This window comes from Amphiura filiformis, chromosome 16 (assembly GCF_039555335.1).
Source record: "Amphiura filiformis chromosome 16, Afil_fr2py, whole genome shotgun sequence".
Lineage (NCBI taxonomy): Eukaryota > Metazoa > Echinodermata > Ophiuroidea > Amphilepidida > Amphiuridae > Amphiura > Amphiura filiformis.
In genome coordinates this window covers 54485638-54509874 of record NC_092643.1, presented here as the reverse complement: position 1 = coordinate 54509874, position 24237 = coordinate 54485638, and the positions used below count along the sequence as shown (strand labels likewise).

Here is a 24237-nt window from a genome sequence, read left to right as displayed (position 1 = left end):
TATATATATATCATGCTTCCTCTTTTGCCAATGAGATCAGTTAGGTTTTAGGACCTGACTATAATGGTTACAAAAATGTTCACTTGCGCAAAAATCTTACTTTTGTTGCCAATGCTTACGACTTTCATCTGCATAGCAGCGCAAACGATTAATGGTAATGATATCAACAATAAGACAACATGTAGCGTGTGTAATTGCAGCCCATTTGAAGAATATGAATTAGTTGATTGTTCTTTCCGACAACTACGAGGGCTTCCGACGAATATTCCTCCAAATACTGTGCAACTGTAAGTACGAATCCTAAAGCTTATATTGCTTCGTTGTGTTATTTAAAATGCTTAATAATAGATATATTGAATGACCATAAAAGGTAGATAATAATATGATCTCAATGACCAAATAAAGAGCCCGAGGGTAACTGATGATAAAGGAGACTAAATCTCAACACTGTTGAGAAAACATCCACTGAGAAAACAAAAACGTGCACAAAATCACATATCGTGTAGACTACCCCGTTGTCCACTTGCCCATTGTGCATACTCTGGATATTGTATTTAAGCTTAAAACTCTGATTTAATTAATGTGTGCACAATTGATAGATTTTCACATCTGATCTTTTCAGTCACCCTACTCCCTCTCTTTATTAGCTTCCCAAGTAGACTACTGACTTTGCCTTGCGGTTAAGAGTTTTAACACGGGACTCTATGGAGAGTTAGGCCAATTTCTGCCCTAACTAAAATTAGCCATGATGTAATGCATCTTTAAATGGATCTGCCTTGTGATTGGTCGCCCATATCTCGCTATGGTTTAAATCTTCTGGGCCCGCGCCATTACCATTAACTACACCGAACACAACTGTCTATGGTATTTGCGGCGCTTTTATGTTGACGCGAAAGTTAATCTCTCATCAAACATCTAGCGCGTACTTATGGTTAATGGACTGATAAACAAGTATGCTTGGCAGTGTGTTTTTAGAGAGCAAAGTCCAGGGGGTAAAGTTCTGCTTACAATTCAAAGTCCATAGTCGAATTTTTGGGGTTCGCAATCAATAAACTGGTAGATTCCAAAATCAGAATTGTTCAGTATTAAAGTGAGCCATTATAATTATGCAAGATAATGTTGCATTCAATTACTTTTATTGTCACTAATCATCTGATATTTTTAACTCTTTATGACCATTTTACTATTGAATACTTTAATTTTAATAAACATCAGTATAATTTTGAGTTCAAGGAAATGGGTTCATCATGACTAATAATAACATATTTTTTATAAATTCGACTACGCATTCAAGAGTGAAATAGTGGAGGAACTACTTCGGGTTTCTGCTTAATAATGATGTCCGCACCCATTATTAGTTCTCTCCTTCAGCTGGAGAATATCTGCCAATGATAATGAGTTGAACCTTCTACACTAGAGCCATGTAAGTAATGAATGTAAATAAAGTAGCTGGAGAAGCAATTCGGAATGGTGGCAAAGCAAGAAGAAGTTTGTAATTAAATCTTTTTATACTTAAACTTACCTTGCACAACCTCGCTACGTGTCATATTGTTATACGTGTTATATCACTGTGTAGTAATAACCAAAGCTTTTACCTGGTTCAGGGTTATTCAGGCCTATTCATACATCGTCAACTGTATTTGTTTTCCACTTTAACATTTCATTCAACAGTACTCTACAAGATAACGAATTATACATCATAACCGACAATGCTTTGGCTTCTCTAAAATATCTGACGTATTTGTGAGTATTGTAGTTAATATAAATGATGGTAGTACAGTAGGCCAATGAATGAAATACGCTAAATCAACCCGGGAAAATTAAACGTGCGCTAAGCTCCAAGAGCTTGAATGAAGTAGTTCAAAACTGCTCAAAGTGGGACTAAAATTGAATGCAAATTTGCAAAAGAACTTTCCTTGTGATATTATGTTTGCTGAAGTTTGTTCGGCTTATAATGGGCATAAATTATACGTTTTTTGTTGCTGCGTGGGTCAACAATGTCCCAACTCATGCTAGCGTATATTCACATGCATTCTCATGCATTACGCAACGCGCAACTAGCGTAAGTGCTGCGCACAACTGCGTGCACGCCATTCTATATCAATGCACGGATGTTATGAGTCATTTTTCACCTATGCGAACTAACTTTAGTAAACGATCTTGGATCTTATTGTTGTCCAGTTTACAGTTCATTGTCAAGTTTGAGATCTATGTGATGCGATCAAGCAAAATCAGTTGGAACTCGGAAAAATTAAATTTTCAGTTTCTTATAGGATAGTAAAAAGCATTTACAAAGCTGGATTTAGCAGAAAACCCCATTGAAATTGAACAACCAGTACCAAAGATGTGAGCAATTTAAGAGTTTCAAAAACAAGAGGTAACAAAAAGAAATATTTCCATTGTAATAGGCTATATCTCAAAACCAACATTTGCGAGTTCCGACTGATTTTGCATGATCGCATCACATATTTCACAAACCACACGTATTCGGATCCCTGGGTGTTTTCTGCCTACTGAGGGCGACATTACCATTGTTTGAGTAAAAAGCCAGTATGTAGAAAAGCGTAAAGTAAAATATACTGCAAACCACTTTTGTTAACACTAGAGCAATAAATCGTCATCGTTGTATTTTTTCAGGAACTTTACAAATAATCATGTCCAATCGCAGTTCAAGCTACCGTTATCATTAACACGTTTGTAAGTACATTTTTACGAAACAATATTTAATAATACTACGTATTTTTTAAAATAGTCACATGACACAATAGTCACACAGTTGTCATGTTGTCATGTGTGATGGATTCTTATTTGTCAATTGCATTTATCACTTGTTATACCAGCCTTCTTGTTTAAATTTTAAGGGCTTTTTTAGTATGGGACGTAATTAACAAACATTGGAAATGATTCCACGATTTTTATGAGCAGGTCAAACAAGGCACTAACAGCAGCTATTATATACTATACAAGTAAAGTACGCCCCCGTGGTAAAATGTCCGAACAGTTTACCACCCCCCCCTTGCATCTCGGCCCGCCAAAAATCGCTTCCCCCCTCTCGGCCTGCAATAAAAAAAACCTTTGCACATGCCCAATTTTTGAGATCCAAAATTGGAAACCTTTAATAGTCAAGATACATGTTGCGAGCGCAGCGAGCAGGAAAATTTGCACATTTAAGCGTTCACGTACTGTTTTCATGAGCCGTTTTAGAGCGTTTTATTTAGAAGGTGCCCCATGAATGTGTGCCAAAATTCGCTAGCCCCCCCTCTCGGTGCCAACAAATTTTGCCCCCCCCCTTTCGACTAGCCAAAAGTTTTTGCCTCCCCCTCCCAATTTTACCCTCCCACCAGACCCTTATACAACTAGGTAGTGCTAACATATTGGAGCTGACCAAGTGAAATCTGATCAGATGAATATCCCTTTCCATTCGGAAATGGATATCATATCCAAATGTCAGTTGCACTTTAAACGAAATGAGAACTAATTTTCATGTACAATTTTTACACACAAACCGGTCAAATCATGTCAAAGCTCGACTAAAATAGGATGCTGGCTTTCTAATTTTGTGATTTCCAGGTATGGCGGATTTAATAACTTGACAAATATCTTCGGCATGTTTAATGAATCCAGGCATTTGAAAGTTATGTAAGTAAAATGGTTATGTTATACAAATATAATGCATATGTGACCCCTCGGCACAACTGAGCCCTGAAGTCGCCAATCATCATTTTTGAGATATTCAACCAAAATATTCTGCTTGAAATTAGCTTTAAAATGATGTATATCATGTCTATAGTACTTGACATTTAAGTAGTGAAAAAGCAATAAAACAGTCAATAAATCCTTTGTTTCCTATTGTTTATTGTTAAGTTCGATGGAGCATATCTCAGTAGTGGCACTGGCGACATCCGGGCTCAGTTGTGCCGAGGGGTCACATATAACAGTTGGACTTTCTTTTACTCAATGCAAAGATGGCAGAGCGTATACAATTGATAAGTATTGACCTGTCGGAATAGAAGTCGTTCATGCTTACGCAATCGTCACACAACTATACGATGGTATATTTTGGCATAGACCGTGGAGACATGGACGGTCATCCACGGCATATCCTTAAAAGCTATGCTAGTCTTGCCTGAACGCAACGACACGATAGTACCCAAACCTGCCAGACTGTCGGGTTGCGAGGGCTTTAAGCCATGTTGTTATGCACACTTTAATCGGATTACATAACTGATCTGCCCCGGTGATTGCACTGACGCTGACCCGTGCAGTAAAGAACACATTTTGGGGATTAAATTAAGTTAAGAAGCAACCAAAAACATTCCGTGACAATTTGATTATCAACAACGTAAACTTGAACCCCGACTTATCCGACAATCGGCCACACAACGGCCGAGATGCATGTAAATATTAAATGTACACAAAACCTGTTCAATTCGGCACAGACACGGTGGCTAAAACAATGTTCAAAATTCACCTTTTGAAATTTAAAATTTAGGTTGAAACATGTTTTCTAGGAATTTGCAGAAAATTGTATGACGAGGCGATATTGCGCGCAACAGAAGCACGTTTTACTATCGCCATGGAAATTCTTGTCCCATTAAAATTCGATCTTAATCCGACACACAACGAGCAAGATGCGTGCAAGTACGTTTTGTAGACAACCCTGTTGAATTCGGGTATAGACCACTTGACATCACTGTTTATCAACAAAGGCGAGGGACTCATCTGTCGATATGGTCGAACGAGCCGCTACACTGTTCAATGGCTTTCCTGTACTATATGAAATGTGGCGGGCGATTTAAAATGCATGTGCCCTTAGCAGACTACGATGCGTTCGCACACTGCAGGGCAAAGAACAATGGAAATTGCCATAATGCGCACGTATACTGCCGGGCAATGACGTCACATGGCAAGTGGTCTAAAGATAGTGGTGAAAACAACGGTCAAAAATTACTTTTTTTAAATTTATACTCCTCCAGATTTCAGATTAAGGTTGAGACAGGTATTCTAGAAACTTGCATGACGATATGTATTAATTGTGTGAGTGAAAAAGAAGCACTTTTTTACTAACGCTATGGAATATTTAGACCCAGTAGTAAAATTCAAACACACGATGTAAATTTCTGGGGGTTGTGTTACACTTGTTAACTGGGTCTGGTTATGTACTGGGGGTTACGTTCACCAAAAATTGTAAAAATATTGAAAACTTAGCATTATTGTCTTTCTGATATTTTGTGAGTTATAACAGGGATTTCTTTGAATTATTTTTCCAAAATACACACATTCTTGAAAGTGATAGACACAAAGCATGGTCCTAAATCTCTGTGTTAAAAGGCTACCGAGCGTAAGATGTCTCATTTGCATAACAAGGAACAACTTCAAGGAACATCTTTTATTTCTTGACTAGCGAACCATACTCAGCCAGTTCAAAATAAAAATAAAGAAAACCTGTTAGTCCGGTATCTATGGGAAGTTAATGATGACCCGACCCCCCCCTCCAGGACTCTACCATACTTTTTTGGCTTCTTTTTATGGTCCTATAAAACACTCTGGCCATATTCAAGGTGAAAGGTCAACGCAGTGGTCAAATTTCAAAGTTGCTCAAATATGGTTAACAAGCACACAAAATTATTTCTCTCATTGCAAGGATTCAAAAAGTATAGTTTGACCTACCTGCGACATACCGTTCTTGAGTTATAAGCAAAAAGGCCAAATTTCGGGCGGTGGTCAGTTTTTTTGGCCACACAGGGGCCAAAAATTAAATGCTCCGATTTCAACGAAATTGGTCTCAAATTGCTTGTCATGTAAAAACAAGTCAAATAAGGAATGGCTGTAATAGGGATTGACCTTTATTGACCAATTTGGTCAATAACAAAGCATTTAGACAGTGCAAACGATTCCTTCTTTGACTTGTTTTTACATGACGAGCTATTTGAGACCATTTTCGTTGAAATCGAAGTATTTATAATTTTTATATCACTTGCAGCAGAAATTGCTCGATGCATATATTATTTGATTATTAATTGATTAATTCATTTTTCTATTTACTTTTCATTTTTGTGCTTACTTTATTTCTTGTTATAATCGATCAAATTTCTCTTCGTTTAATAAATATTATTATCTTCTTCACTAATACTTAATTTCCAGAAATCTTATCAGGAACCAAATCTCTTCAATTCCAAAAGGAACTTTTGCTTCTTGTCACAAATTAACTACTCTGTAAGTATTGATATGGACATGACTTTTAATCACTGTCTTACCGTATTGCCTTGGCTCTGTTGGTTAACTGTTTTTAATAGGTTATATTTTGGGTTTTGGTTTAGGTAAAAACGTTTTAATAACATTAAAATGTCGGGTTATACAAAGGTCATGAAATCGTTTTAAGATGTGTCCAGCCCATTTCAAACGTCTCCGGCAGATAGCATCATTCATGGAGCAAGTGATGTTGAGACTCTGTCTGATGGAATTGTTGCGTATTTAGTAGGGAAACCCCAAGCATTGCCATAAGGCATCGCATTTCAAATCGGTCACACGATTACGTAACAAACTGAAATGAAAACCGAAACGGCAAGTTTTCGGTTTCTAACAAAGGGTACAGACAAAGGCATAGGTTAAAATATCCGTCAAGAGCTTAGGTAGTATAAAAGGAAAACACGTGACCAATTTAACCAAAGCCAAACCCAAAACTTTTAATTTAAGTCAATGTAGGTGTGATTGGCTTTATGGGAGGGGTCATAGTTCACGGACATGTAGATGCATATTAATTAAAATTATTACTTTTTGATGCACACACATCCTGATGGAACGATGTGACCTTTAGATTCCGAAAACCTGCACTTATCGATGTGTGATACATTATTACGCGAATATTATTTATAACCAAAAAAAGAGACATTAATTGTTCATTTATGGCATCAACAGGAAGCTGTCATATAATGAATTACAAGACCTTAGTCCAGGATCCTTCTTGGGATTGAACAAGCTGCATATTCTGTAAGTATCTTATTTTAACCAATAGTTCTGGGAAATCAAATTTTGTTTGTATATGTTGATTTATAAACCACCGATATATAAAACTCTACTCTGGGTGAATAACCAGGGATATATTTCTTCTATCCACTCCTCTTACTTACTTTTCTCTATTTGCAGCGAAATGTACGGCATGCAAATGGATTCAATCAAGGCAGATTTGTTTAGTGAAATTCGACGAACAATTCGACAGCTGTAAGTGAAGTTCGTTTCTTAACAATCAAGATGCAACAAGAACTAACAGGAAATTTCCATTTAATTTAAAATATCCGTGCTTTTACTTCATTTGACAAAAACATCAAAATCTCATTTCCAAATATTGTACAAGTTCAGACATATCAATACTGTATTTCTATATTGCACTGGATGCATTATATTAAAGCGGTGAAATATATTTTTTAATGAATTGCACTATTTTGTAGAACACACGACACTTAGTTGAAATGCATGAAATAATCTAATGAGCTTTTAAAATCCCAATTGATTTCCCTAAAAATTCGTAACTTTGAAACAGAAAAGTGGAAACGCTGGCTTTTCTTAAGAAGTGGTCATAAACCAAATAAAATAAAAACACATGCAGGTCGCCTTTCCATCTAATCGTACTAAGGATCATACCTTTGGAATTTAACTGAAACATTAACCGGCGTGCAATAGAGGAACATTACGAACTGACCCAATGATATCCTAAACATAAACCAGAATAACAAAGTAGATTTAATGCTTTGTTCGTTTGATGCCGATTAGAAGTTGCGACAGGCTATTCATAAAAGTGGTACAATTGTTTCCAACAAAGGGGTTCCGCCATTAAATTGATCACTGATCCGGCATCATATTAACACTCTACACAACAGGCGAGTATCAATAAGTGACCACAATACAGTCATGTGTAAGGGCAGTCATGTGTTAAGTGGTACCATTGTTCCCACGTATCCCAAATGTGTGCTTGTGTGGGTCTGAAGTCTATAAAGGAGGCTTTAGCTGTCTATCCAATCATCTTTACCACCCACCTGACTTTAGGCGCTTTATTTAAATAAATTGAATGCTCTTGCTGATCGATTACATATTAGAATGTATGAAGGCTGCCATTTCCACATATCTATATTACACTATATTATAAATGTTAGGCGCTATACGTATACATGTAAGTATAAGTATAGGCCTATAAAGGTTGTTTTTAAGAAATGTCCATATAATTTTATTTTAAGAAGGAGATTGGTATAGAAATAGTGGCGTACCCAAAGAGGGGAGGGGTTGGGAAGGGGCAGATTCACCCCTGTGAGAAGTCTTGGGAGGGGAGGAAGGAGGAAGAGGGGAGGAGGATATTTCGGCCCTGATTTGGTAAAACGATCTAACTTGAAATTTGGACATTTTGAGATAAATCCATATCATTGGTAATGTGAGGGCGCTCTTTCCATTGGTGACATCCTAAAATCACCACCATGCCACCAAATAATGAGATTTTTATATTTTTAAGACATTAGATCTGTTTAATAATTTATTTTATTCAAAAAGAAAAACATCAAGTGTTTTGACGGCATTTTTAATTTCAAGTTAGATCATTTTACCAAATCAGGGCCGATTTGGAGAATGAGAGAGGGCTGGAGGAAGGAGGGAGAAATGAACAGATATAATAAAGACAAGTAGATAAATAGAAATAAGAGGAAAATGATGGGAATGAAAGAGGGAGGGTGAGAGGGGACAAGGAGAGCGAGAGAGTGATAAAGTGTAAGCCTATGAAAGAATAAGTACAGAGAAGGGAAAAGAAAGGAATGATGAATACATTTAATAATCATTATTAGTCCTATATAATAACTAAACACATAACAGCACTGGGCAGCCATTCATACATACATACATACATCGATGATGTCAATGCCTTTATTCGTTACGTAATTAAAACGCCCCGTCAGATGTATTTCACACTTGCCAAACACAAGTCACCCAATTTCGAAAACTGGACGTTAAATGTACACTCTCATGAATATTGATTGGCAACATTTTCCAATAAGTCAGCGCTCTAATCGGAAACAATAAAATAATATACCCTGCAGAGCGTTGCCTACCACAGTGTCTCGATAGCTATACAGAAACAATTCATGCTGCCACCGGCCACGAAAGTAATAGGCGCGAAAAAAAAAAAAAACATGAAAAAACATTTGCATGAAACCTAAGCCACTCTAAACCTCCAGATTTTTATTCATGACTTCAATATAGAGTAGTTTCCCTTTTTTTAGCAATTGACGAGTTTCTAAGGAAACTACATAATACAAACAGTCCAATGAACAAGCTAGTGGCATGGAATAATTGATAGGAAGAGGCACTCCCTAATTAGCATGAGGCCGCATTCTTATTTAAATTAGCCATTGTGTTATAAATTCATATTCATGTTTACCGGTAGCACTTTACACCACCGCGTAGGGTAAGTCATGAATAATTAAGTGTTCTAAAGTCAAATAAGCTTCATTCTTTCCAGTCTTGAACAAAATAGTAGGCAGAGGCGGGAATCGATCTCGGTACCTCTCGGTTGAAAGGCACAGCGTACGACCACTAAGCTAAGTAACTATCTGATGTGAGACGTGTGATTTTAATCCTTGATATTGCTCAATGGAATAAATCATGAAATTAAATCAATAATAAAAGAAGCAGAGTTTTATTTAGGGCTCAAATTGGAGAAACCTCTACTAGAAAAAGGGAAAATATTTGTCTTTGCTCTAAAGAAAATATTTAAGTTAGAAAATAATCAAATAAATTTAAATAAATATTTTGAAACAGAATGTTACGCCTCTATTGGAAAAAAATATATTACAATAACTTGTCTATACTATAATGTATTATTTATTTATTATTTATTTATTTATTTATTTATTTATTTATTATTTAATCACTGACATTTATACTCACTTCATCACTCACTCACTTAAAATTAATCTCATTCTGATGACAAAACAACCCAATTAATTATATCATGAACAATATTATTTAAATTATTTAAATTTTGTAAATTTGACCAAATAGTTTATAAATGTCCCAGATAAATCAATTTGATTGTAGGTGCATGCAGTAGAAAATAGTCTAAAGACAATATATGCAAAGTTTAAGGCCTATTATGGTGGGTATACTTTTGGAGCTACATTTTATCTAAGGTCGAAATATGGTAAAAAAAATGAAATGTGTAAAAACGCGTTTGAAAATTTAAAAAAAACGTTGTTTTTAAATCTTTTATCCGATATGCATAACTTTTAAAATTTTGTTTAATGTATTATCAAAAGTGCATTTATATGTTAATGTGTCTAATAATGAAAAACACATTGATATAATGATGATTTTTTGATTTCTCTTGACACCTGTCTCACTTTAACTTCAAAATGGCAATTTATTGCTCGCATTTATTTCAGAAAAATTAATTCATCCACCAATGCCAAGAAATCTACCGTCACCACTGTCTATTTTACCATAATGACAGATTCAGTGATCATCCATCTTACAAAATAATATTGTGTGAAATAATATGTGGTCAGTAAATCAATCAACTCCCTTCTCTCAATGTTTTTGTTTTGTTTTCATAAAATTGTTGTAAGCCTATTTCTCTTTTGAAATCATTAGGGGCTGTGCAATAATTATGAGCCCTGGGGCAGGGTAAAATTGGGGGGGGCAAGAATTTTTGGCGAGCCACAAGGGGGGGGCAAGCAATTTTGGCCAGCCGAGAGGGGGGAAGCGATTTTGGCACACATCCTTGGGGTGCGTTTTAAATAAAACGCTCAAGGCTTCGGAAAACAGTACGGAAACGCTTTAATATGCAAAAGTTTCCTGCTCGCTGCGCTCGCAACATAACAAGCCATACCGCATGATACCGGTATAATGTTTGCAAATGGATCCCAAAAATTTGGCAAGTGCAAGGGGGGGTCGCTAAGAATGTTTGGCGGACCGAGAGGGGGGGGGTGCAAGCGATTTTGGCAGGCTGAGAGGGCGGGCCGTTCGGAAATTTTACCCCCGGGGGCTCATTATGGGTCCCCGGTGATAGAATTTCAAACGGCGTGTCAAAAATGCCCCCCCACCGGCCTGCCAAAAATCGCTTATCTGCAAATAAAATTGTGACACCCCACCCCTCGTTGCACATCCAAATTATTGGGATCCCGCAAACCTTAAATTAAATAGATTCATGAGATTGGTGGATAGGCCCTCCTATAGGCTTACCGTAAAGAAACATATTTTTTTGAACAAACTTGACCGATTATTGACCATAGGCCTATTAAACAGGCGAAGAATTTGGTTTTGTTCAAAAGACAATTTGCATAATTAAGCGTTTCCGGACGCGTACTGTTATCCTAGCCTTTTCGGAGCGTTTTATTTTATAATAGGCGTAGGCCTACCATAAATGTGTGCAAAAAAGCCCCCTCCCCCCGGCTCAGAATTATCATTTACATGAAGCCCTTGATAAACTCCAAAATCATTCAATCATTCTTTTGATAGACCTAAATAATTCTTCTAGTAGGCCTTTACACGTAATTCAGCAAGTGACATATCATCAGTGCAATGTACAAGTGCTATAAACGCCGTGCATCAGTGTGTCACTTCATTAATATTACTAACCGGCTCACACGCGGTAGTGTATAAATCAAAATTAAAACACTCGGGTGATTATATAATCAGTGGCCTCAGCTCAATTGAGGGCGTTTCAATTTATTACGTGATTTGGGAAATGCACAAGATCAAATAGAATGGCGAGTAATGATTATTTACTTGTTTTTAAAAACAAACTGCTTAGGGCGGTAATAAACAACGTATACGTCCGATAACTATAGATTGAATGATATTTATCATCACACGAGGAAACAAAAACAAACGAGGTCAGGGAGGTCAGTGGTCTCAGCTCTCATAGCGGGCGTACTTTCAAGCTTGGTACTCGCATTGAACAGACAAAGTTCGCAAAACTGAATGGCGGCTTTTTTTGTCAACCGTAATTAACATGATCAAGGGGTCGAACATGATATATTCATAACCGATCGATAACTGGACTCATTTTCTACCAAGCAAACTAAACCAGCGGGATTTGTCATAGGTTTGCGTGCTTAATAGAATAACCGTGAATTTAGTGTCACCCCCGTGCTAGTGGTTACCGCACCATATCTGAACCATGGAGCTGTGGCAGTAGGGTCACTCACTTTGGGTTATATGGACCCAACATGAAAATCAGCTGATGAGATAATGTTACAGCCCCCTCTATTGAATCATTGGGTCGAATGTCCTTTTAGCTAGCTGTAAACATAGAAATACAATGTTGCAGCCTTATAAGAAATTAATTAATGTATGTATAACCAAGGTCAAATACCATAGGTTGCCATTTGACCCTATTGAGATTATTGACCTATGCAATATTTGTCTCCGTAACTCATCAACCAGACAGGAGCTAATGTAAACTGTTATGTTTCTGAATTCCTATTGGTAGAAAAATAATTTCCTACAACTTTTATTGGGCGTAGACGAATAATTTGATATACTTTGAGGTGATATTTGAACACTTTCAATTTTGGACCCCTGTATAATCCTATGGGGTCATTTTGGGGTCATTTATTTCAAAATGCCAGATAGGTCTCAGAGATACAGAAAACACGATAAAACAATGTGCGGACGCTACATTCAGATTTTTGGCCTAGGCACCAGACTTATTACACTAAATTCATTATCCTTATCATAATGATAACATGTGCGCTATAAACCTTAAAAGAAAATTTAAAGGAATAGATATTGACAAAGTATATAAAATGATCAAGTGATTCAATCTTGATTTGACGTTAATATAAATTATTTCAGGAGTATCACCGCTGCAGGACTCAAGGAGATAGAGCCGGGGGCAATGAATTTTTCATTTGCGGAGTGAGTATTCCTTTAATTAATTAGTTAATATTTGCAGAGGCATACAGACCGAGGGCCGAAGGAGGCCAAGTTGCCTCGATGGGTCAAAATACTGGGACAAAACAGAAAGTGATCAAAAGTTATTCTTTGGTAGATTGTTAATTCTAATTAATAAAAGTAAGAGGAAATAATAATCTAGCCTCATTATACTTTTTGCTATTTATGTAAATATGCCATGCAAATGTTAATTACGGAAAAAATATTGTTCCATACGTTACGGCAATTCAGATTAAATCCATGCTTGGGGAATAGGTCTTTGACAGATGGCCTGTAATCGCTTATTTAAAATATTCTTTATGTCCTCTAATTAACCCATTGCACGATGCGTAAATTGGTGTCGTGTTATTCCTTGTTTCATTGCAATTGCAGTCTGTCGACAGACAAAGTTACCGAAATATCGATATGTACTGTTGCAGCCGTATAAGTATATGGAATCACACCACTAAAAGTTCCAACAGTCTGTAATTGTTGAGCATATTTTCAATTCCCCATATCCATCCACCCCCTGAAGTAAATTTAGCATAAAACTTACCCCGAAACAGAAAAAAGTCACTTAAACATGAGCAATCTGAGAGTGCATTGCCTCACGCTGTATAGGCAGTAAATCAAGGGATCACACCACTAAACCAAGTTCCTATTCTTTTATGTATTAAGAGGTACCTAAGAAACATACTGCAGTTACTGTCCGTTTTCCTATACACAATACACAGTGCTCTTTCCCATTGACGCGTGACCTCTACAAATAGCCTACGTTAAAAGTATGAGGATATGCCTAGTTAACGTCGCTGTGTGAAAAATAACCGGCCAATATTAAAAGTACTCTTCTAAAGTTCTAGAAAATATAGTTTTGTAACATGTCCTAAATTTTTAGCTAATTTAGATGTTTGGAAATATGCGTACTTTGGTGTTTTAGTTAATGTTATATGTAATAGTACTTGCCTAGTTAACGTCGCTGTGTGAAAAATAACCGGCCAATATTAAAAGTACTCTTCTAAAATTCTAGACAATATAGTTTTGTAACATGTCCTAAATTTTTAGCTAATTTAGATGTTTGGAAATATGCGTACTTTGGTGTTTTAGGAAGGATATGTAAACACCAAAAAATATGAAGAAATTATTTCCAAACCGTGTTAAGTCTGCAAACCACCATGTTTCTTATTTTCAAGAACGCTGGTTAACAATAAGCACGTATTGTCTCATTTCGTAAACAAAGACCACACACAATTGTTCTCTAGCGCTCGCTTTATAATCGTTCACTCAACTGAAAGTATAATCCCAGCGCATTGCTCCATTGTTCGTGTAAAGCAGACACATATGTTGTGTGTATTTAACCAGAGAAGATATGATTTAATCAGTTGAGCTGTTTTCAATGAGTGTTATCTTGGTTTAATAGCTTTTAATGGGGTTTAAGTCCTGCAAAGGTCGAGTTGAACTCTACTGTAGACATGACTGCATCATGATCGTCATTTTCTCATGGTTAAAACCTGCTAGGGCATTCAAAACACATCTATTTTTCTAAAAGTTTGTGATATATTCTACCATAAAACCATGTAGTTGAGCTGCTCGATGTTTCGTGGTGCATTGAACATGATGTTAACCATACCAAAGCCTACAGCTCAGCGCCTCTATGCTGTGACGTTATTTAGTACATAGAACCAAAAAACCTTCCTAAAATGTCAGAATTGTAATATTTTGTATTATTTTATGCTTGGATGGTAAGAAAAACATCCACAGAGCACAACTATCATCAAAATGGGTACATCTGCCGTCATTTCAAACTTTTTCCATTAAAATGCACCAGGTATGGTCAGCGAATAAAAGCACCGGTTGTTATTTCATCAGGCAGATAGGGTTAGACCTGATTTAGTGGTGTGATCTCATATGCATGATTTGAATTTTTACAGGCACTTGAACATAGGGTATATGCATTCCTTTCCCGGCAAAATATTTGCTCCATCAGACGGTGACACGGAAATCTACGAAATGTAAGTTTGAATCAGATGACGATAACATTTTCTGTATGCAAAATGATACAAATATAAATGTATCATGAACTCCTGTAGTAAGAAGATAATAAGGCCCCCTACCTCGTTCCTTCTCAGAGAGCAACGATATACGAAGAGTGATCAATTATGCAATGAAAATTTTACCTTTGACCCCATGCATTGATTATTTTGATAACATTTCTTAATCATCATATAAAGTACGAACCATTTTTTTTGTAACCATACATGTATAAATGAATTTTTTCGACCAATTTTTTTAAATTAGCAATTACTATAACATTAACAATAGCTCTATTACGTAACAACAGCACAATTTCGTAACACATTAATATTTTATATGACTCTTGAAATTTACCGACAATCACACATAGTTTTGAATACATTTGCCGACAATCGCATGGTTTTGAAGACAAAATTGTGTTTCGGGGTGTCACTCTCTAGCGTCGGCCCAATCCGAGATCCAATGTCCTTTAACCTTTTCCCAAACTCTAAGATCATTTAAAAAGTTATAACATATTTAACAACGAGCGAGATAGGATTATTGTGTTAACTTGAACTTTGCTATTACATGTTTCAGTGATATTTTGGCTGGCCTTTCTGCAGAAGAAAAACTAACTGATATCTCACCAAAGGCATTTGATGGAGTACGAAAGATAACAACACTGTAAGTACGGATCTTTTACACACTTCCCAATCGGAATTGTGGTGTCCTTAGATTTCTCCATAGTCCACTTGCCCATTTTAGATACTCTGGCTATTACATTTAAGCATACAACTGATCTTCTTCTTAGTCACCGTATTCCCTCTGTTTGTTAGCAGCCTCCAACTTTTACTCGGGCTTTTGCTATCAATAAACTTAAAACTGGTGGATTCCAAAATCAGAATTGTTCAGTATTGAAGTGAGCCATAATTATGCAAGATATGTTGCATTAAATACATAGACAGACCTACGTATACTTTGCTTTTACTGTCACTAATTATTATATGAACCCTTTATAACCATTTACTATTGAACATTGTAATAAACATCAGCATAATTTTTGAGTTCATCGGAATGCGTTCATCATGATTAATAATAACATAAATTCGACTATGGCATAGTCTATGGGGTCCCAAAAACGTATTTGAAAAACAAAATTTGATTTACTATTTCAAAGATCCACTTTCTAGTGGAATCGTCGAATGGCGTCATATGATCTTTCACTTTACTCGAATAGGCTTATTGTATGAATATGAGGAGGATTCAGGAAGGAGAAAGCGGATAAACCAGGACCTCCAAGGCTGTTTGAGAAAATTGAGGTATAGTAATAATAGTACATTAGGTTTTTTTTTCTTTGCAATTAAATATACAGTTACTTGTGTGGACACAACTTGAAATACTTGCCAGGAGATCTGCTTACTAACACTGAATTTATGTCTGTGTAAGTATCTTTGACTATATTGTTGTGGAAATGTTTTCCTTGCCAGGCAGAAAGCTTATACACCAGGTACAAAAAGAAACTCGTCAGTTATATTCATCCTTGCTGTTCAATAACTTGATAATTTTGGATTATTCTGAAATATACATTTTGTTAATTGGACTTTTCTTTCTCATTTTACACCCTGTTCGTGAGCATTGGGCAAGAATTGACCAAGATACGCGCCTCCAAACTCTCAAACCCCAAAATGAAAAGTTGCAATTTTAACGATTCCATTGTGCCTGTTACACTGTGTGCTTTATTGATTGGCCCGTGGTGCTTGTGTGCAATACAACGATCCGTTCCCATTGCAAATCGTTGAAAATGTAACTTTTGATGTTGGGGTTTGAGGCTTTGGAGGCGCATATCTTGGTCAATTCTTGTCCGTTTTTCACAAACAGGGTGTCAAATGAGAAAGCAAAGTCCAAATAACAAAATGTATATTTCAGAATAATCCAAAATTATCAAGTTATTGAACAGCAAGGATGAATATAACTGACGAGTTTCTTTTTGTGCCTGGTGTAGTTTTTGCATACCACATTTTATGTCACTTCAAGTTAATGGGTATCAACTTCCGGAAAGTCCCATCTGCAAAGTTAAGCTAGCTCAGATTCTGAGCATTGATATGGGTCCTCAATAAAGTTGTCATGTTAATAATGTGAAAATCATGACCTACCCTCTCAGTTATTCTACATGTGCCTGTGAATCAAGATTCTGAGCCTTGATGTGAGTCCTTAATAATAAATCCTTGTTCTAGATGTGCCTGTGACAGCGGTCACTAAATATTTCGCGATCAAAGAGAAGGACGCAATCTGGAGGCATGTAGTGTGATCAGAGATTTTGTGCACGGTGCACTGAACTGTCATATCTCAAGGGTCTTCGATCACTAAACATTTTGCAATCAGATTGAAGGGGCAGTTTCAGGACCTTGTTGTGATCAAAGGGTTTGTGCATGGTTTATGCCCTAGTCACTGGACTGGACTTGTGTTACTAAGTATATCACAAGGGCTCAGATTAAGAGCTAAGTTAAACAAGTTGTGGTGTGAGTAATGCGGCCATTGTGGAACTTTACTATAAATAATTTGATTCGAAGTGCAACAATTACCTGCAGTAAATAATCACATTTGCAAGTTTGAGCGTCGGTGACTCTCTTTCAAAATAGCATACAAGATATTCAATATTAATTTACCTCCATACTTGTTCTTCGCATTATTAAAAACTAAATTGCTTGTTGTTTTTTGAAGACAAGGACGAAGGACACCCTCGACAAAAACATGTATAGTTTATTACTGATACAAGCGGCTGTAAAAAAAACCCATATATTATTGTGATACCAATCTATTGTAATGTTTTTGTGGAAGGTGTCTGCCTTTCGTCTGTTTTGTCAATGAAACAACACTCATTTTAGAGGCATAATGCCTGTAGAAGGAATTCTAGTACACAGTTAAACTTTCATATAAGATAATTATAGTTTTGTTATTCCAGAAAAATAATGCCGAAATGATGTATTTGTAGAACAGTAATAACATTTCACTTTAGCTTGCAGGACTTCAACATATTTTTATGACGTATAATATTTACTACTGGAATTCCTAATTGATTACTAATTAAATGGCTAATTATTAACCGAAATTTATAATTAGTCAATAATTAGTCATTTAATTAGTCATTACCAATTGCTAGAAGGTTTGTATGAAAAACGTACCTTTTCTACCTATAAGGCAGGGCATATTTATTCCGTAAATGTTATTAGCATTATTTCAATCCATTTGTTTCGTATTTAGGTCCCTAACCCAAAATCTTCTAGAAGAATTACCCGACGGATTTCTGCGATCATCACCTAATTTGAAGATGCTCAGCTTGTATGGAAACCGACTGAAATATATCTCGAACGAAACTTTTCTGGGATTAACAAGTTTACGGACATTGTAAGCCTCTATGTATTTTAAGTTTAAAGTTGAAAAGTTGATTGGAGTTAAAAGCCTTTTATTGTAATATTCAAAGTTGTATGCACTGTCTATACACTGGCGAAGTTATGTAATAATCGGATTAACTACCATAGCAATATGTTCAAATTTGTTTGAATAAATGCTGCACTGGTACGTTCACGCGGTACCTCTGCATTGAACCATATAATAGCATGTTGATCACTTGCACCGGCAAGATAAGTATCTTTGAAAAGACCGGTATTGTATTTAATCTATGATTACAGACATACACAGGTGATGATTGCAACCTGCTTGTAGTGCTGCGCGATATATTCAAATTTGTTTGAATATATTTGCTATGGTAGTTAATCCGACTTATACTTATGTTCAAATTGTGATTATAGTCCGGTAAAATTTGCTTGTGAGTGTACATTTAGGTATGACTAACATTTTCGCTCTTATGTTGTTGCCTGAGGTGTATAGAATAAATATGGGCACCCATGGGATTCCGAAATTTCCAGGGTCAAAAGGGATCAAAATTCATATTTTTTTCCGATTTGGTTTAAATCTATTCTAAAATATTTCTTTGTTGTTAATGATTCAATTGACCTATCAGTCTGTAGTTATTAGTGAAAAAAGGTCGAAGGCCCGCATTTGAGGTCCACGGGGCTCAAAACAATAAAAAAGAAAGAGTAGTTTGCAATATGTAAATCATTTTCTTACCTAGGTATAGCAAAGCAAAATGGGTCAGTACCCATTCAGTCCTATTAGTTGTGATTTTTTTTGGATTGCTATATATATCAAGATATACAATTTGAGACCATTTTCATCAAAATCATATGGAAAGGTTTGGCTACAAAACGATTCTCAGTTTCGTCTAAGCAGCAGTACCTTGTAGAGAGCACAGTCCGTGTTTACTCTACACGGTTGAGTGCATAGCATCATAAGAGCTGTGTGAGCTTCTAGCTGGTGACTAGTGGAGAATAAGCATCTGTGATCTGCGGTTTTTGTCAAAACATCAAGTGTTCCCTTTATCCAATCAGAAATATTTTTATATCGAACGAAAGCTAACACTTCCTGCTAAAAACGTTTTTTCTTTGCGTCAATAGCAAGGCGAATGTGGTAAATCTGTTGAAAACAACCTATTCACGCAAATATTTTGACCAAAATGCAAGTTTTAAAAGTCAAAACCTCAAGTGATACTTACAATATTTTTCAAATTTTATATCATTAAATGAAAGAGCACACTTGAGCAATGGCCAATTCTCTTTATGTTGCAAATCTTGTGCAAAAAGTTACTATTTTCGTCTGTTTTGTCATACGGTTGTAAATTCAATGAACTATGACTTTGCTAAAGAGAGCTTACAAATTGATATGTGGAGGTTTGTTCTCTTTTGACCTTTCACCAATAACTCCAGACATAGTGCCAATACATGAGGAATGTTTGTACTTATTTTGTAATCAGTGGATAAAGGAAATACATAGCTAGCTATACATTGCTATAACAGTATGACGTTTAATATAAGGAAAGGGGGGGGACTTCCCCCACTTTTGGTATTTAATGTTACCCAAAAAGGGCTTAGTAGAACGAGCGTTAATTAAGTTATTTGCTATGGTAATTTACACATTTCATTTTGAATCGGTCTGTTTGATGTAATATGACTAGAGTCATTATTCATATAAGTAGATGGCATTATTTATTTTAAATCTTGTTTGCATATTTTACAAGGGTTAAAACTCTTTTATATTGTCAATGCCATTAAAACATCAGAAAAATGAATGTCAAAGAGCAAGGAAGTTTGCTAATATTTTATTTAAGAAATAATGGGCAATGCATTATCCTTTACACCCAAATAATGTGTCCGAGGCAGTAAAAACGTAAATAATGGGTGAGGCGCAGCCGAACCCATTATTTAAACGTTTTTACTGCCGAGGCTAATATTTGCGCATAGTGTGAAAAGCTGTTGGTATTTTCCATGTGTATAATTTATAATTGCAAATTATATAATGTTTTGTTAAAAACAAAAGATAATGAAACATCGCAAGAAACAACCGTTGGTTTATCTTTTTTTCAGGCTGTTGTTTCGAAATCAAATCACTTACATTCCTCCGTTGACTTTTCAAAACACGAACTTAGCAGAATTGTGAGTACCTGTTTAGAATAAATGAACTCGTTTAGTACAAAAGTTACTCCCCAATCAAAATCCCCACGTGACAGAACATTGAAACACAGGGCAGAATGTTTTGAGCATGATCCATATGTTAATGATGATTTCATTCATGCATGATATTTCTCCCCTCTCTTAAACAAATAACACGATAGGAATCTTCTCCAACTTTTTAAAACTCTATTTATCAAATTCACCATCAGTCAGCTCTAAAACAATAACAGATAGAATACTCAGTACCAACATTTTTGCCATCACTTACCCAGCCAATCTGTTTACATCAATTTATATACAAATGCATGATTTATGTACGTAACAACAATTTGTTTTCTTCATATTTAGGTTTATATTCAGCAACAATATTGCAAATATAAGCAAAGGTGCGCTACAAACAAGCAATTGCACTATTAGCAAATTGTAAGTATATGTTTGCTTTAAGGGATCTAGATTGAGCGTTTATTGCGTTTCGACCGTATTTTTTGTGGGACATGAGAGCACCTCAGACCTATCGAATTGCATTCTGAATACGAAGCATGTCTTTCTGATATCAAATAATTTTCATTTTTGAAAATCACAATATAATACAAATTTTATGACAAATTATAAAAATTTTATATTTTTCAAATTTTTGATATATAACAGTCCTCGAAGTAAATTATATAAATCTAATGATATATTCTTAAAGTGTATGTAGCTGGGAGGAAAAACCGACGGTCAATTGAAAATTTTGACATTTCATATTGAAGATATGGATTTTTTTCTCAAAAAGACCTAATTTTTTTTTGAAAAAAAAAAAAAAATCCATATCTTCAATACGAAAGGTCAAAATTTTCAATTGATCGTCGGCTTTTCATCCCACCTACATACTCTTTAAGTATAAATCATCAGATTTATAAAGTTTACTTCGAGTACTGTTAGATATCTTAAATATCAATTTTAATGATTTGCCATAAAATGTGTATTAAATTGCGAATTTCAAAAAATCAAAATTATTTGATATCAGAAAGACATTCTCCGTATTCAGAATGCAATTCGATATGTCTGATGTGCTCTAATGTCCCAAAAATAAATACTGTCCAAACGTTCATACCCCAGCCCTTAAGGGCTCTGTAACCCACTTTTGCACAGTATTTTTTGTGGGACCTGAGACCATATCAAAAAAATAACCATGACGTCATTGCTCTAGACAATTTCGTCGCGGGAATTTTGAATATAGGGTGTTGAGAGCCGGTTGTTTTTATTCGTTTTTATGGTCAATATGAGTTTGTTTAAAATAGAATAGAATATAATTATTTTTCTAACATATAAGGCATAATGTTGTGATTGCCGCACACTTCCTTTAACCATATCTGGCCTTATATAAATCATTATATACCTCATATATAAATTCCTGTCATCTTATTGGTTGAAAGTGCAGTCATTGAATTAACTATGGCCTCAAAATGAACTATGGACCAGTCATGGAAATGAACTATAGATTGGTCACGTGCGTCGCAGTCAAACTGTGCAATCGCAACATCCACGTATCCATTCCGTATATAAAACAAATATTGACTGCTTTATATTCGGAACATGGTTAAGATTATGGTCCCGTGGTGGTCTCAAAACCATGGTATGTCATAGCATGGGTTTGAGATCTCCTTGGGCCTATAATCTTAACCATGCCCCTCATAGCATATACTATGTTTCCCAATATAAATTTACAATGATTTTTAATTTGAGGACAAAAATTGACAATGAGATTTAAATAATATCGCCCCACCACGACAACAGGACGCAACCGATACCTCTGTTAAAAAAAAAAAAAAAAAAAAAAGAGCAAATGCTGCGCACTACCAAGAGTAATGAAAAAGGCAAGCAAAATAAGAAGTGAAAAAGACAAAAAGCATGAAAACACAAAGGCAACTGTTGGGTTCCCCTGCCATGGGTGGGCAGAATCAGCACCATGAAAATTGTATAATAAGAGGAAACAAATAATGTTGGTTACGAGTGCATCAATAAACTAGACCAGGGATTTTCTACACACACCCACCCATCCCCAAACACACATACAAGAAAAATTTAACAAATATTGACCAGAATACTGGTCTTTCATTCAGACCAACCATTAAACGTGTCGAACTATACTTACCTCCGTAACATTTTGAAAGTATTATATTTCATCACTGGTCTGCAACAATGAAACCGTTTTGTTTTCTCACTCAAAATCTACGATTTCTAGACATATTTACCAGAACCCATTGAGTGTAATTGAGGAGGGATCTTTTGACTACTTATCAGAAAGTGGCAGCAAAGTGTAAGTTTTATGCGGCATCAATAATCGTGACAATTCGTGATAACAACTTTTGTTAATATTTTCAAAATAGCAACAGTTTATCATGAAGATGATAATGAAGGGCAATTTGTGAGGTTAGTGACTTTATAAAAAGTAGGGTTTGGGAAATCGTGATGCTTATGAAAGTAAGACCAATATTTCAAGTTTCAAGAATTATTTGGTAGCGGGTACCGCGCCCTTAAACATTTAATAAAATAAGCATTAGATTTTAGACTTATATAGAGCATTTTTCTTTGCTCCCACACTGGTGAATCATCTGTTATCGAAAGCCCGTCACCCATATCCACCGTACGTAGAGATAGCCCGTCACAAAATTGTTTCTTTGTAAGCCTGCGGCGTAACCTTGAACAATATTGTCTTTGAGCTAACGCCCCGTAGCCATAGAACTTAGTCATTTCCCTCGGATCACGATGTCCAACAGTAGAGGCGCGTAGCGCCGACATCGAGGCGCTTAAGCGTCGAGATGTAAAGAGGCGCGTAGCGCCGACATCGAAGCGCTTTAGCGCCGACTGCCCAGTCAGAACTCAGATTGCTTGTACATGGTATAGTCAGACCTCATAATTACTTCTCCTATTGGGCAGTGGCAGACTACTAGAGCTACGTAGCCACCGAAAACCAGCCCCATACCTCATTTCAGTTTTTAACTCAGCAAAATTCTGCTTTTTGTATTCTATAGTATCACCAAAGTATTAACTCATAATATAGTATAGTATTAACTCAAATATTTATTAACTTCGTTAAAAATACTTACCAAAGTGAATTTTGATCAACATAGGGCGCTGTTTACTGCCGTATAAATTGATGATGATCGAGTCTTCATCCTTGGCTACTGCGCATCCATTCTTGCGCATGGTCTAATAATAATACATTTTAACTGCTTTGTCCATTTGTATTATAAATACAAAATAAGGACGAGAATGGGTTGGATGATAATGATGATGATGATAATGGTGATGATGATAATAGAGATAATGACGACGATGACTATGATGATGATGATGATAATGATGATGATGATGATGATGATGATGATGATGATGATGATGATGATGATGATGATGATGAAGGTAATGATGAACGCACTATCGACCACCACGACTATGCAATATTTATTACCATTGCGAATTCTACCTTGTATATCCCATTGCAGATATTATCCAGTGGAATATTTATCAGAAATACCATACTTTCCATCTAGTGTTAGAATGTAAGTCAACAATTGACCTTTATCGCATCATGCAATTTACCAGGCTCTGCGCATTATTTTCTGAAAAATATCATACAACACTGACCACAAGTTGTCAATAAATGAACTCAGATTTTCACACCTCACTGTTGCTTTATTTCTAAAGGTGTAGCTCATACCGATGTGTCCTGATAATGTATGAAAATTTGTAACATAGG

The 24237-nt window shown here is 35.9% G+C and overlaps 2 protein-coding genes across 2 annotated transcripts in view; one reads left to right on the top strand and one right to left on the bottom strand.

Moving 5' to 3' along the window:
* Positions 1 to 24237, bottom strand: part of LOC140136203 (uncharacterized) — a 79390-nt gene that overhangs the window by 21359 nt on the left and 33794 nt on the right. The window lies entirely within an intron of this gene.
* The window catches only part of LOC140136201 (uncharacterized), a 29225-nt gene continuing 5042 nt past the window's right edge, over positions 55 to 24237 (top strand). The window contains exons 1-15 of the mRNA XM_072157914.1: positions 55 to 1743; positions 2638 to 2697; positions 3571 to 3639; positions 6145 to 6216; positions 6919 to 6990; positions 7147 to 7221; positions 12838 to 12900; positions 14844 to 14924; positions 15523 to 15609; positions 16298 to 16366; positions 18187 to 18330; positions 20406 to 20474; positions 20841 to 20915; positions 22720 to 22794; positions 23984 to 24040. Coding sequence (XP_072014015.1) covers positions 3608 to 3639; positions 6145 to 6216; positions 6919 to 6990; positions 7147 to 7221; positions 12838 to 12900; positions 14844 to 14924; positions 15523 to 15609; positions 16298 to 16366; positions 18187 to 18330; positions 20406 to 20474; positions 20841 to 20915; positions 22720 to 22794; positions 23984 to 24040 — 971 coding nt within the window. The 5' untranslated portion in view covers positions 55 to 1743; positions 2638 to 2697; positions 3571 to 3607. The remainder of the gene's footprint in view (positions 1744 to 2637; positions 2698 to 3570; positions 3640 to 6144; positions 6217 to 6918; positions 6991 to 7146; positions 7222 to 12837; positions 12901 to 14843; positions 14925 to 15522; positions 15610 to 16297; positions 16367 to 18186; positions 18331 to 20405; positions 20475 to 20840; positions 20916 to 22719; positions 22795 to 23983; positions 24041 to 24237) is intronic.